We start from the raw sequence: 13,953 nt of genomic DNA, 5'->3' as shown, positions 1-13,953 counted from the left end.
GGCTATAGTCAGACTGAATTCCAAGTGAGAGGGAAAAAACCCAATCTCAGGGAAGGGGCAATTAGACAACTTTTTTTTTTTCAGCTACGGCGTTTACCATACAGGAAAAATATTTTTATAGATTTGTACAGCGGGCGTTCTCGGACACAGGGATACCTAACGTGTATGTGTTTCACAGTATTAGTTTTATATGTGTTCAGGGGGGGGGGGGGTGATTTGAATTTTTAATACTTTATATTTTTTATTTTACTTTTTTTTTTTTTTGGATTTATTAGATCCCCTAGGGGTCTTGAACCCCAGGGGATCTGATCACTAATGCAATGCATTACAATGCTAATACATTGCAACAATCGTCATTTCTTTTGCAGGCTGCATAGAGCAGCCTACAAAAGAAAAGCACTGCAGCCGGGGAGCCTTTACAGAAGCACTGAGGGGAATCCCTGACCGCCGGCAGGAGCGCGGACCTGAAGGAAGACCTCAGCCGCCGGACCTGAAGGCTGCCTTCCTTCAGGTCCGCGCTCCTGCCGGCGGCCGGGGATTCCCCTTCAGCGCTTCAGGGCCGCATTTGAGAGAGCGGTCACGCCCACTCCCTCCTCTCTCCAGGGGCATGGCGCCACAGCGGTTCCCCCCAGAGGGCATCTCCACTGTAACTCAGGAACTTCGGCATTACCATTGAGTTACAGTGGAGGTGCCGATTGCAATAGCGACCGCTCTAGAGCAGAGTGGCGCCATTATAGCTACAGACCACTACAAACTACAGCTACCGTAGTTACAGACCCGGCATACAGACAGGAGCATGGTGATGTTGTTTATTTCAAACTACAGAAGTACTTACGGTACTTCTGCTAGAAGACCCCGGTACTTCTGGCAGGAGCCTGGCGATTTCTTATTACCCTTTCCCCCTTTGGGACTTGAACCTGCAATCATTTGGTTTCAAGTCCCATAGACTGCAATACAAGTGTATTGTAGTCTGTGGAAGATTCTGTACATTACTATTGCGGCCTAGGGCCCACAGCATTCCCTGGGTGTGGCAGGAGTGGGGCTATGCTGCGACCACGCTCCTCTTCGCCTCCCCTGCCTCCAGCAAATCACCGACATTCGGTCTATAGGATGCACCGCGATTTCCCGCCCAAATTTTGAAGGGAAAAAGTGCTTCTTATAGTCCAAAAAATATGGCACCTGCTATGAATGTTTGTTCACAATATTCCCAAAGCAGTTTTAAGCAGGAGGCCAATAATAGAACATTTGTGCTGGAGATTTTCAGCCAGCTGTTGGATGAAAATATCAATGTTTAGCATGATCCATTGCTTTTTAGCCAACCATCAGCCAACTTACACAGACCTATTGCACATTGCTATTTTTTTAACAAGTAAACTACACCAAGTCATTTGAAGAACGCATCGATTTCAATGGGTTTTTAAACCCATCTGCTGGTGTGTGTTTGGAGCATTTCCACCTTGCATTCGCTCTTTTGGATAAAAACAAAAGTCAGACTTGCAGCACTTTTGCTCTATCCAAAAAAAATAAGGGTACATGACGAACAATAACATATCCATCTTTTTTTACATTGAGGTCTATGGACATAGATACAGACGACGGATGGTAAACCACTTGTGTCTGTTTTGCAATCTTTCTCCTTCTTCTCAAGCTCAGAATGAAATAACGGGGGGGGGGGGGGGGGAGCAGATTTGCCAAAAACTGACACTTGTTTGACGGATCGGTAACCATTTGTGTGTTGGTTTTTTTGACGAGTACATTGTGCTTTTTTCTTGAAGGATTTACAATGGGCAGACACCCAGCACAGATGTGAACATAGCCTTATAAGTTATTTTGCCCTAGAAGCATTTGTTCCCTAATCCTTTGTGTCTGTATTGGCTCTGTACACATTATTTATTTATTGTGCTTACTTGTATAGCGCCATCATATTCCACAGCACTTTACAGACACTGTCAGTCACTGTCCCATATAGGGCTTACAATTTAAATTCCCTATCAGTATGTCTTTGGAGTGTGGGAGGAATCACACACACACACACACACACACACACACACACACACACACGGAGAACAGACAAACTCCTTGCAGAAGTTGTCTTTGGCAGGATTCAAACCCAGGACACCAGCGCTAACCACTTGGTTTTGTCCATGCATGTGAACATATATTACTCTGTATATATGTAGGGACAAGAACAGAGTCAGATCCCATCATAGCCGATAAGAAAAGACTCAGCCACAGCATAAAAAAGCAGCCTATTACAGTACCTGCAAAGTGCATGGGATTCTGGTTAATCCCATTCACACATTGCAGAAATAAAATCTACAGCAGAAGTGCTGTGATTTCAAAAATTCCAGTATCTTTGCAAATCATAGCATGCAGTGGCGTAACTAGGATTGGCGGGGCCCCGTGGCAAACTTTTGACATGCCCTCCCCCCCACCGACGTCGAAGACCGACCCCCTGCTCCGCACTCTAGTTTGTCCCTTAGTAAGCCCTGCACACAGTATTATGTCCCATAGTGACCCCTGCACACAGTATTATGTCCCTTAGTGGCCCCTGAACACAGTATTATATCCCATAGTGGCTCCTGCACACAGTATTATCCCCCATAGTGGCCCCTGCTCACAGTATTATCCCCCATAGTGGCCCCTGCACACAGTATTATCTCCCATAGTGGCTCCTGCACACAGTATTATGCCCCATAGTGGCCCCTGCACACAGTATTCTCCCCCATAGTGGCCCCTGCACACAGTATTATGTCCCTTACTACCCCCTGCACACAGTATTATGTCCCTTAGTGGCCCCTGCACACAGTATTATATCCCATAGTGGCCCCTGCACACAGTATTATCCCCCATAGTGGCCCCTGCTCACAGTATTATCTCCCATAGTGGCCCCTGCACACAGTATTATCTCCCATAGTGGCTCCTGCACACAGTATTCTCCCCCATAGTGGCCCCTGCACACAGTATTATGTCCCTTACTGGCCCCTGCACACAGTATTATGTCCCTTACTGGCCCCTGCACACAGTATTATGTCCCTTACTGGCCCCTGCACACAGTATTATCCCCCATAGTGTCCCCTGCACACAGTATTATAGCCCATAGTGGCCCCTGCACACAGTATTATACCCTATAGTGGACACCCACAAACAATTATTATACTCTGGGGTCTTTTCAGACCCCAGAGGATAATAATCGGAGACCCGGGGGAATAAAAACATAAAAAATTACTGTTTCTTACCTGTCTCCGGCTCCCACGCTGTCTTCTCCGCTGCCTTCTCCGCTGGCGTCCTTATGAAATGACGTCAGACGTCACATGACCCAGGATGCAGGCCGGGTTCATGTGACATCAGAGACCTCAGAAAGTAGACCTGGCAGGATCGTGGAGAGGTAAGTAACACTGTTGGTTATGTTCCTTACCTCTCCCGATCCGCCGATCATTATACTCGGGGGTCTGCAAAGACCCCCGAGTATAATGATAGTATCTGTGGGGCCCGCGGTTCACTTACCGATCCCGGCCCAGCCAGGATCGGCAAGTGAATAGGGCCCGTAACGGCCAATTTAAAAAAAAACAAAAAAAACGCAGCGGTAGTGGCTGTTACCGGGCCCTCTAATGGCCCGGGCCCTGTGGCAGCCGCCTCCGCTGCCTCTATGGTAGTTATGCCCCTGATAGCATGTCAACTGTACCTACGGAAACGTTGTGTTTTCCCTATAGGTATAATAGAAGCAGAAAGTCCGCAGCGTTTAATATTCTGTGAATATTAACGTTCTCCTGAGTTGCACCACTTCTCTGGAATGCTCTATCCTGGACAATCAGATTAACTTCCAATTTCTACAGCTTCAAGCACAAACTAAAAACACATCTTTTCAGACAGGCCTATCACAATTCTTAATGTAAACCTTTCCATACCATAATTAGAATCCCTGAAACAAACCCTCCTCTGTTCCTGCTCCCACATTACCCCACAGGATATGATGCCGTTTGAGACTAACTTTATATGTCCAGGCACCATCCACATGTTAAAGGACACGACTGGTGACGGCTCATACAGTTTTATGTTTGTGTAATGACAGTCACCTCTATTACAAAATTGTCTGACCATTGTATAAGCAATGCTACCTCTCATGCAGCCCCTGCTACCTCTTGTGTCACCCCCTCTACCTCATAGATTGTAAGCTCTTGTGAGCAGGGCCCTCAGTCCCATTGTGTGAAGTGGCTATTTCTTTGTAATATATCTTTTAATCTGTACTTGAACCCTACAAATTGTACAGTGCTGTGGAATATGTTGTCACTGTATAAATAAAATGTATCATATGATTATTATTAATAATAATAATAATAATAAAAACGTTAAATATCCATAATGCATTTCTGTCATGATATTTTCTTCAGTGTCTTTTTGCAGCAATTATCTACTGCGTGGGGCCTTAGCCTAATAAAGCAAGAAGGGCATCACTGAATGGGATCTTATTCTGTTCTCGTCACTACTTATGTGGTTGCTGCAATGTAATATGCTATACCTTCAATCTAGCCAAAAATTCATAGTTAATGTTTGTTACCAGAGCCATAACTTGAAGCTCCTGAGCCCCAATGTAATGGTGCCCCCCACTTACCATGTGTGTCGGTGCGCGGTTTTGTTATGTCATAAGGAGGCCTTTGGGCCTCTCAGGATTCACAGCCTCATAGCTTTGCTCTTGTTCAGATTAAGCAGATGAAATTGTGCTGATTTCCAGTAAAATGGCATGTTACAGCCTTGGCCTAATAGGGCTTGCTATGTGTGGCTTTACTCTTTGTGACCCATTAATGATCATTAATAATTATTGAATCTATGATTAATAAACACAATTTTTAAAATATATAGTCTAAAACCTTTGAATCGTCGCTGCCATTTTTGTGACCAAATATTAAGCGCCATTGTGTAATCTGGAGATATACAGCGACACAGGCGTGGAAATTCACTGTGATACTTATTAATATTGTGGCTCTGGTTTTTTTAGTGCAAGGTTTCTGGCATTGTTATGAGTAATCTCCATGTTTATCTGACACTTATAGTGAAACTAAAAATATTGTATTACTTACTGTAACCCAGAAATCATTGACAGCTAATTGAATGTAAAACACACTTAACAATGAATAGAGAGGCACGTCCTTTCATGCAGTGGATCATTTCTACTTTTTAACACATTGCATAATAGTTATAGTTTTGCACTAAGGGGTGTATTAATAATAGCGGTGACCCTGATGCAGTGTAAGAAGTCTCTGTCACTATAGAGCAGTGCACTCCAGCACACAGGGGGTTAACTGATGGCCCAGCTTTCCCTCCCACAAGCCTTCTCCTCTTGCAGACTGCAACCACTCCTCCTCCTGTTGTTTCACTGGGAAGGGAGGGGGTGGAGGAGAGAGAGAGCAGGCAGGGGAGCTGAGGTTCACCCCAATCACATGTCCCTAGCAGCTGCCCCATTGCATGTGTGGAGTTGGGACAAGGGAAGACTGGCAGCTTGTGACAGGCACCAGGGCATTGCTTGTTTTTGACCACTTCTGCTGTTGGAGAGCCTGATCTTCCCAGCTCCAGCAGCTGTAGACGAGCAGGATCCAGTCCGGGTTTTCCATGTGTCCTGTAATCAGAAAGAAGTGGATAATGGTTGCTAGAGCTTCTCACAAGCCATGCTGGGCCACATAGCTGCAGCCAGCCGTGTATCTAGCTATATCCGGGTTCTGAGCTGGGAAAGTTTCATCATGAAGTCCTGAGGATCAATGGCGAGTGTATGAAGCGAGCACCGGAGGAGCATGCACTTGAGTGGGACTCGGCATTGATTGTTTGGGACATTCTTCTTGGTATTTGCTGCTGTTTGTGTATTGTGCTGTGATTTTCTTCTTCCTGCATACTGTGGAGTGCTGTCTAGCATTGACTGAGATGTTGCAATGATCATGGCAGCGCAAGTGGTTTCAGCTGCTGCTCCGACCACCAATGCCAACAATAAGGGGAAAAACCAGACTATTCCTGGGCTCAGTCAAGACCTAAACCCTGGGGGCGCAGGGGCAGGCTCTGGATCTATACCTGGACTAGGAGATGGATCTCCTAACAACAATAATGTGGATCACCTCCACCACCATAACCTCCTGCACCACCACCACCTTCTCCATCATCATCACCACCATGAAGTGAACATGGCCAATGCCACTTCATTATCATCTAGTAATAATACTAACAATAATAACAGCAGCTCAGATACAGGACTGAAGGATGGCAGGAGCCTGGCAACCTCCCCCCAATATCAGCCTATGGAGATGGCTGCCACTGTCCCCAATCACAAGTTGAAGAACACTAGTAGTGGGGATTATCATGTACCTATTGCTAACCCACTTCATCACCATGCCCATCACCATGCACCCCAGCATCTGCAGCAGCACCCTCCCCACCATCCCAGCCATCCTCCCCAGCAGCAGCAGCAGCCAGCACCGCCGAATAAAGGCAGCAGCCCTGGAGGAGGCAGCAGCAGCAGTGAGGCATCAGACATGGAGAATCAGCAGTCTGCTGGGGGAGAAGAGGGCTGCAATAATGCTGCTACAGCAGGGAAGGACCAGGGCGACCCCCAGCCCAGGAGGACGGGCAAGGCAGGAGAAGAGGACGAGCTGCAGGGAAAGATGATGGCTGGGGAGCCCATGGGCAGCCGGTATGAGCATGCCATGCTGCCAGGGGCACAACAACAAGGAAGCAGCAGCAATAATAACATTGGTGGCAACGCTGGATCATCCTCCTCTTCTTCATCATCCTCCTCTTCTTCCTCCTCGACTGAGTTTAATAATTATTATGGCAGTGCATCAGCAAACAGAGCAGGGCCTTGCTTTGATCAACATGGCAGACAACAAAGCCCGGGTATAGGCATGATGCACTCTGGATCTGCGGCCCCCAGCAGCAATATGGACCCCATACAGAACTCCCATGAAGGCTATGGCAGTAGCCAGTATGACCACTACCAGGGATACAGCAGGGCCGCTGCTGCAGGAGGAGGGGCTGGGGGCTATGGCAGCTCAGCCTCTGCATATGGGGTACTGAGCTCCCCAAGACAGAGTAGCTCCAGCACCCCAAATAACAACAGCACCATGATGCTAGGGGAGAGGGGTGCCAACCATGGTAAAACACCCAGTGCTTCCAATGTAGGGAGCTTCCATCGCTATCAGGGACAAAACCAGCACCCTTCAGGGGCCACCCCTACTCTCAACCAGCTCCTGACATCTCCAAGCCCTATGATGAGGAGTTATGGAGGAAGCTATTCTGACTACAGCACCCCCAGTGCCCTCCAACAACAGGCTTCAAGCACCCAGGGGAGTCAGCAACAGCCAGGGAGCATGGGGATGGGCAAAGACATAGGGTCCCAGTATGGAGCTGCAAACACAAGCTGGGGAGCACAACAAAGAAATCACCCAGCTATGAGCCCTGGCAGCACTGGACAAGCCATCAGCAGATCCCAGGTAACACCAAATCCTAGTATTGATAGCAAATCCGTGAGTAGTTTATGCTAGAAGTGCTGAGCTGTGGAGCTGCATGTCCCATACACTTTATTTCCTTATAAAGGGCTGCAGCCATTTCTCTGCTGCTGGGGGAGGTTGTGCAGCCTTGTCCTTGTTCTAGGAGAACACATTCTCTTCATTAACCCATACAAATAAGTAAAAGGGCCCATGTCCTCTACATCTCCTCCAGCACCCTGTATCTGTTGGGCATACTATTGATTGTATACCTTGTGTATTGTTCAAAGTATACAATGCAGTATTCTCTCCGATGAGTACGTTACATAAACATATTTCCCTAATCTTCCTCATTTAGTAGTTATATATCTTGTTGTATCCTCCTCTGCATGATGACCCGATATTGACTACTAAATCAGCTAATGTATGGCTTAGTGGGTAGTAAGTTGTTATTTATTCCCGTCATTACAATGGTTTTATTATGATCCATCTTCTTGGAGGCTTGGAGATGGCTGTGTGTCGTTCGGCATAGACCGTGGCCTGTCTCTGTTTTCCTACATATATCCTATTTGTATAGTGGAGTATATAGGTTGGTTAACCTTTGTGCAATGATCTATTAATGGTCTTTGTAGGGGATTTCTGAGGTTTGTGGGTGCGGGTTGTGCTGGATCCCAGCTATACGGCTTACTGGCAGCTTGAGTCTAAAGAGTGACTTGATCTCCTTTGCAAGGTTTGGAATTTGAATTGTGGAGGTAAACTGGCTGTAATAGTCTCCAGACAGCTGCCTCCGAGTTGACATCTAATCTGCCATCTGATTGGCTCCCCTCTCACCATTGGGCATTTAGCTGCGCTGATGTAAATAGAATTGCTGAACAGTACAGTCACAAATATTCTCTGCCACAAATAATAATAGCAGGGCGGCTATGTCTGCTTACATGCTCACTGCATTACCATACAGATATACAGCTAATGAGAAAATAACATATACTCGATACACATACATACATACATGTAAATGTACATAGAAGGCAGAGCTCTTCTCCATGTATGTGTCTATATACAGTCAGACCCCTGGGAATCTTTGACTTAACCCCACTGTATATTTTTCCTGTGTGTTAGATCTTGCTGTTGTTTAGGTAAAATGCTTATTCTTTTAGCACCTAATTCATATTAGATTAGATATTATTTATTATTATAGGATTTTTATCTAGGGTGGGGTTTTGCGAGGAAGAAGGCCTAGTGTTCTCACCATAATATGTATTCTATCACAATAATATGCCCCTTTTCACTCTTTGATTTAATATTTTAATCTGTTCTGCTCACAACCAGTGTGTATGGATTTTTAAGGGGCAGCAGCATTAACCCTTACAGGGTGCAATGCAATTTCAATTCCTTTTTGCTAACTTGGTGTCTAGTGAATCATATTTGTAGATTGTTTTGTAAGCCTTTATTTTGTCTTTGGCTTTTAGTTGTATTACCAATGTGCACCCTCTGGCCATAGAAAATATTTTACTTTGCATACAATTTTATATGGCAAAACATGTGTCCGTAATATGGAACATTTAGAAGGGTTAAAATGTATGGTGAATAGATTGAGAAGCCTGGCATTGATCTTTGGTAGTATGTACCATTCCAGAGACAGCTGCTTGTTTTCATGGAACATGCTGCATATTGTAATCGATAACCACATTCATACATAGGATTTCCACTATTACTCAATGTATACATATTGGAAAGTGTCGGTATATATTGACTTAGCTTGACTATACATCGAAATCTTATTTTCTGTATATATGCCTAATGTACGTTATATAAATCTGACCTATGTATATGGGATTTGTTTGGTCCTCAGATACTAAAATGCCCTTTATTCATTTGTATGAATTTATAATATGGCACATTTTGGCTGCTAGTGTTTTTGAGAGGATAGAGAGAGCTATAATGGAACATAGCACGATATATATATATATATATATATATATATATATATATATATATATATATATATATATATATATTTGTGTGTGTGTATCTGTGTGTGTGTATGTATGTGTGTGTGTATATATATATATATACACACACACACACACATTTGCTATGGTGTCTAATTTTGGTGATTAATTCAGCAGTATTCTCTACGAGGAATCAAGATTCATTGCCGTCATTACCGTTAGCAATATTCAGAATGGCTATACCTGTATAGCAGAGGTGTGTGATTTTTCACCTTTGCTTCCATGCCGTGTAATCTTGCTGTTGAGTTCAGGTTTGATCCAGGACAATGAATGATCCGTGTGTTTTATAGATACACCACATAACACGCAGTGAAGGCCTAGCAGATTTGTGGTTTTCCCTATACTAGGTCACTCACTGCAGTAGTGCAGCAGTTATGCGTTTTATAACAGCATGAGGCTGTGGTATTTTTTTAAGGCCTTATTCACACAGTGCAAAAACAAAAACTCATCAGAACTGCACTGTGTGAATTAGGCATTGAACATCGGTCTTTTTAACCTTAATTCTCCATTTTTAGTGTCTGCACACTGTATTGGTGTGTGTTTGGATTTTTTTTTTCTTGATCTTATTTTCTAGACTCAAAGTACTGTTCATAATCGGTGCCGAGTGTATTGATTCTTTACATGCTTGACTGTGAGTATAAATCAGAAGGCAGTATTTAGTGGTGTTTAGTGAATCACATGTTTTCTTATTTTATTTTATTTTATGTTAATATAATGTTTTAGGCAATTGTCACTTCTTGAGCATGTTACGTTAACTTATCCGCAGATTAAGGTGCCTGTTTTGCCCATTTAAATAAGAAAAAGATAAGATTCACAAAACTGCCCCATTTTTAAAGACCAGGGCACGCCATAGATTCCATGTGTTCCCCTATACTGTACATTCTTTGGCTTGTGTTTTAATGCCTGATTCTGAGTTATTCTCCAGCCATTACCATAATACTCTGCATTACTTGCCATGTATTATTGACGCTGACACTGTAGAATGTATCAGGTTCATATGTTTGTCTGGTGCTGTGACTCACAATACAATGAAAATGCCTGTGGTTGTTAGGCTTTTTCTTTTTGCCTTTATATGTACATTATGCTACTCAGTATCTCAGTGGAGTCTCTGACCTGTATTTGTCAGCATCCATGACTCTTTGTGCTGTATACTTCTCATGCTTTTTGTCCTTGTTCAGGTTTTCCTTTTTTCGAGGCCTTTATGTTGCTTTTGTTTCTCATGTTTGTTTGTTTCTTTTCTTCGGTTTCTCCATTCTGCCTTGTCTGGTCGAGTGTGTGGGTGTTTTTCTTCTCTTTCTCTGTCTGCACTGTGTATACACATTTTATGTCTGTCTGTGCTATATTTTCACAAATGAATGTTTTCCTTAGATTTGTGACCATCTCTCATGTTTTAGTTTTTTCCTTTTTTCATAAAAAGTGTATGTTTACTCCTCCCCCCTTCTTTCTATATTTCCTTCTCTGCATACATGAATCACACTTCCCTTATTCACTCTTTGTCTAATGTTATGTGACTTCTCTCTTTCTAGTGCTCTTTGTGCTGTGTATTTTTGGCCAATAGACTTTATATTGTTTTATTAGTGCAAATATTGATTATAAAACAATGTATGTGGATCTGCAAGGACAAAAATCACATTGATTGGGTTGTGTTTGTGTATATAAACATTTCATTTATGTATGTATGTATGTATGAAGTAGGCAAATATTCCTATTTGATACATCCTATTAGCACCAAGCATTTTCTGGGGTCTATTTACCATATCTAACAAAACTAGCTACAAATGTATGGTATATACATTACAGCTCTGTAGGTCTATATTATCAGCATTCATAAAGACTTATTAATCCATAACACCTTTTTGTGTGTCACTGTATGGTGGTTCCACTATCATTTTACCTCCATATTTCTCCATGCGGTGGAAAATGACTGTCTTATAAAACTGATATCAATCTAAATCTTAAATATAAAAAAAAAAGTCCTAGTAGGTAAATTATGAGACTACAAGTCATTATTATAGATCCATAGTATGGTCAGTATGGTCAGATGTGTCAGGCTTTATTATGTATGTTTTGGTCATGTTACATACACAGTGTAAAATTATTTAAATAACTTGATTTATAATGGTATTGATAATCTTCAATTGTAACGTTTCCACTATTTGCTTTGTGAAGTTAGTTTGGACATTCACCAGAGTTAGCCCCATGCAAGCCATTGCTAAAGGTTAATAGAGTGACTGAATTATACTGTATGTGTGACTGGATACTTATAGATTTAAGCTGAGGCTAGAGACTTATAAACCTTTAGCCCCTTTTTTATATACCACATAGTTTTTGGGGTCACGTTGTGTCACAATTGCTTTCTGCTGGTAATTTCACTCTGGATTTGAACGTCTATCTGGACAAAAAAACAAAAAAAAAACTAACACCCCCCCCCCAGTGTATACATTAGAATATTTTTGAGCTATGTGGAACATGCATGAAAATGAATGTGTATAAAAATATATACACGTGTGGGCGTGATTTATAAATGGATGTGGATGTATAACTGTATATTTAACTGTATGTAGTGTGTGTATTTCACGATATTTCTTATATTTTTTTCATTTTGCTAACGTTTCCTTGATTTATTATGCGGTACTGCTGTGTTCTTTTCTGCTCTGCCCCCTGCACGTTTTTTTCTCTAATGTAATTATATAAAATGTAGTCTGCAGGTGAAATTAGTACAAAGGGGCGGGAACTGCATAATATAAAGGATTTTGACCATCGCTGGAAAGTTGGGAAATAAAAAACATATGTAATGGGCATTGGTTTTCATACATGAGGTTCAATAGTGCTTGAATTTTGCAGTATTTAATGTAGTTTTACAGCATCCATAAGTGCACTGTATTCTCTACAGTTTAATCTGGGCTGTTATAAATCATAACATGCTCACTATACATGTATGATCACTATACACGTATGATCCTTACCTTACTATTCCCAAAGCATTTGATTTTATTCTCTGCATTATATAGTCCGTGATATAGAAATAGGCTGGAAAAAAAAAAAACTTACCCAAGCCCTTGTTTTGTAATACAAATTCTTAATTTTTCCATTTGCTTTTAAATGAGCTCCTGACATTTGTCCATAAATGCATAAGCTATGTATATTTATGTGTGTATTACCCAGAAATATGTGCACGTAAATTTTCTCTTGTCAGCCACTGAGCCAAAAATAGTTCGCTTTCGCTTTCTTATTCATCAGTTTTGCTATTTATTTATTTCTACCGGAGCTGCTCCAGTCTTAACCTCTTCCACTGGATTGCCATGACCTTCACATATGCAGATTAGCCATGTGTCTGTTTGAATTGAAACTAGCTGCCTCAGGAAGAGAGGGTTTTTTTTTTTTTTTTTTCTCCTTTCTTTTTATTCCACTGCGAATCTGACAGCCATTCATCCCTGACCTGGGCAGAGGTAATAAAAGGAAATTGGATTCAAATGGAATGCATAGAGATAATACTGGAGAAGGCGAGATTCAGGAGCAGCAGCACCCCATCTGGCTATACACCGCAAAGAAAGATCTCAATTTAAGCCATTAACCAGAGGATTAACCTATTCATTACCAGAGAAGAAACCCTTGCAGGATTTCATTTTTTAAAGATTTAGATCTATGACCAAATGCTGCACGTAGATTCAACTTTTATACTTATGTACAGCGTACTGGACTATGTTGTTAACCTGTCTATGCCTCTAATCTTAAGTGCCAGTTTCACATTTTGATAGGATCATTTGATAGGATCATTTCCAACTGTGACCATACAGTTGGGGTTTTTTTTTTGTTTGTTTTATAAAATAAACTTATCCATGTACAATTTATTATACAAAAATGAAGCATCAAACATGGATGAATATATCTATGATTCTGCTGAGTAAGAGATAAAGGTACATTTACACTTACAGGTTTTGTGTGCTGCTTTTATAGCCAAAACCAGGTGTGTCTTATATAGGGGGAGAGAGTATATTTGACAGGTAAGACTGTAATTTTTTTGCTAGAGGCATGAGGATTTTTTTTTTTCTATTAAATGTGGTCTTCCTTTGGTTTACCACTGCTCACAGATTTCCTTGGGGATTAAGTAGCTGGGTTGGTGGTAGTGATTTCTATCAGACCCTCTATTACTCCTCACATCTGGTAAGGTGCACAGATGACCTTCAGAGTGTATGACCATGGTTGTCGTATTCCTCATGTCATACTGGTGGGTGGAATTCCCTTTATGGCAAGTGCACGATTAGGTTATGTGGAAGTAACAACTCGGTGGCCCAGATTTACTATGCCTTGTATGCCAGTTTTCATCGGGTGCTAGATTTACCATCATTTTACACCAGAAAGCTATGAGCTGGCATACATTTTCCCCTCAGGTACACGGCCTGTCTTTGCCAGTTCTGGAGCTATGCAGACTGCCCCAACGTTTTTACTTGCAAAAGAACAGGCAAATGGCATTC

The 13,953-nt window shown here is 42.2% G+C and overlaps 1 protein-coding gene across 8 annotated transcripts in view; it reads left to right on the top strand.

The window, feature by feature from the left end:
* The first annotated feature begins 5,333 nt into the window (after positions 1-5,333).
* ARID1B (AT-rich interaction domain 1B) overlaps positions 5,334-13,953 on the top strand; it is a 311,032-nt gene continuing 302,412 nt past the window's right edge. For all 8 annotated transcript variants that reach the window (XM_075267670.1, XM_075267667.1, XM_075267671.1 and 5 more), the window contains exon 1: positions 5,334-7,472. In XM_075267670.1, coding sequence (XP_075123771.1) covers positions 5,922-7,472 — 1,551 coding nt within the window. In that variant the 5' untranslated portion in view covers positions 5,334-5,921. The remainder of the gene's footprint in view (positions 7,473-13,953) is intronic.

Source organism: Leptodactylus fuscus, chromosome 3 (genome assembly GCF_031893055.1).
Source record: "Leptodactylus fuscus isolate aLepFus1 chromosome 3, aLepFus1.hap2, whole genome shotgun sequence".
NCBI lineage: Eukaryota > Metazoa > Chordata > Amphibia > Anura > Leptodactylidae > Leptodactylus > Leptodactylus fuscus.
The sequence above is the reverse complement of the archived record's forward strand: the minus strand, read 5'-3'. Positions and strand labels throughout refer to the sequence as shown.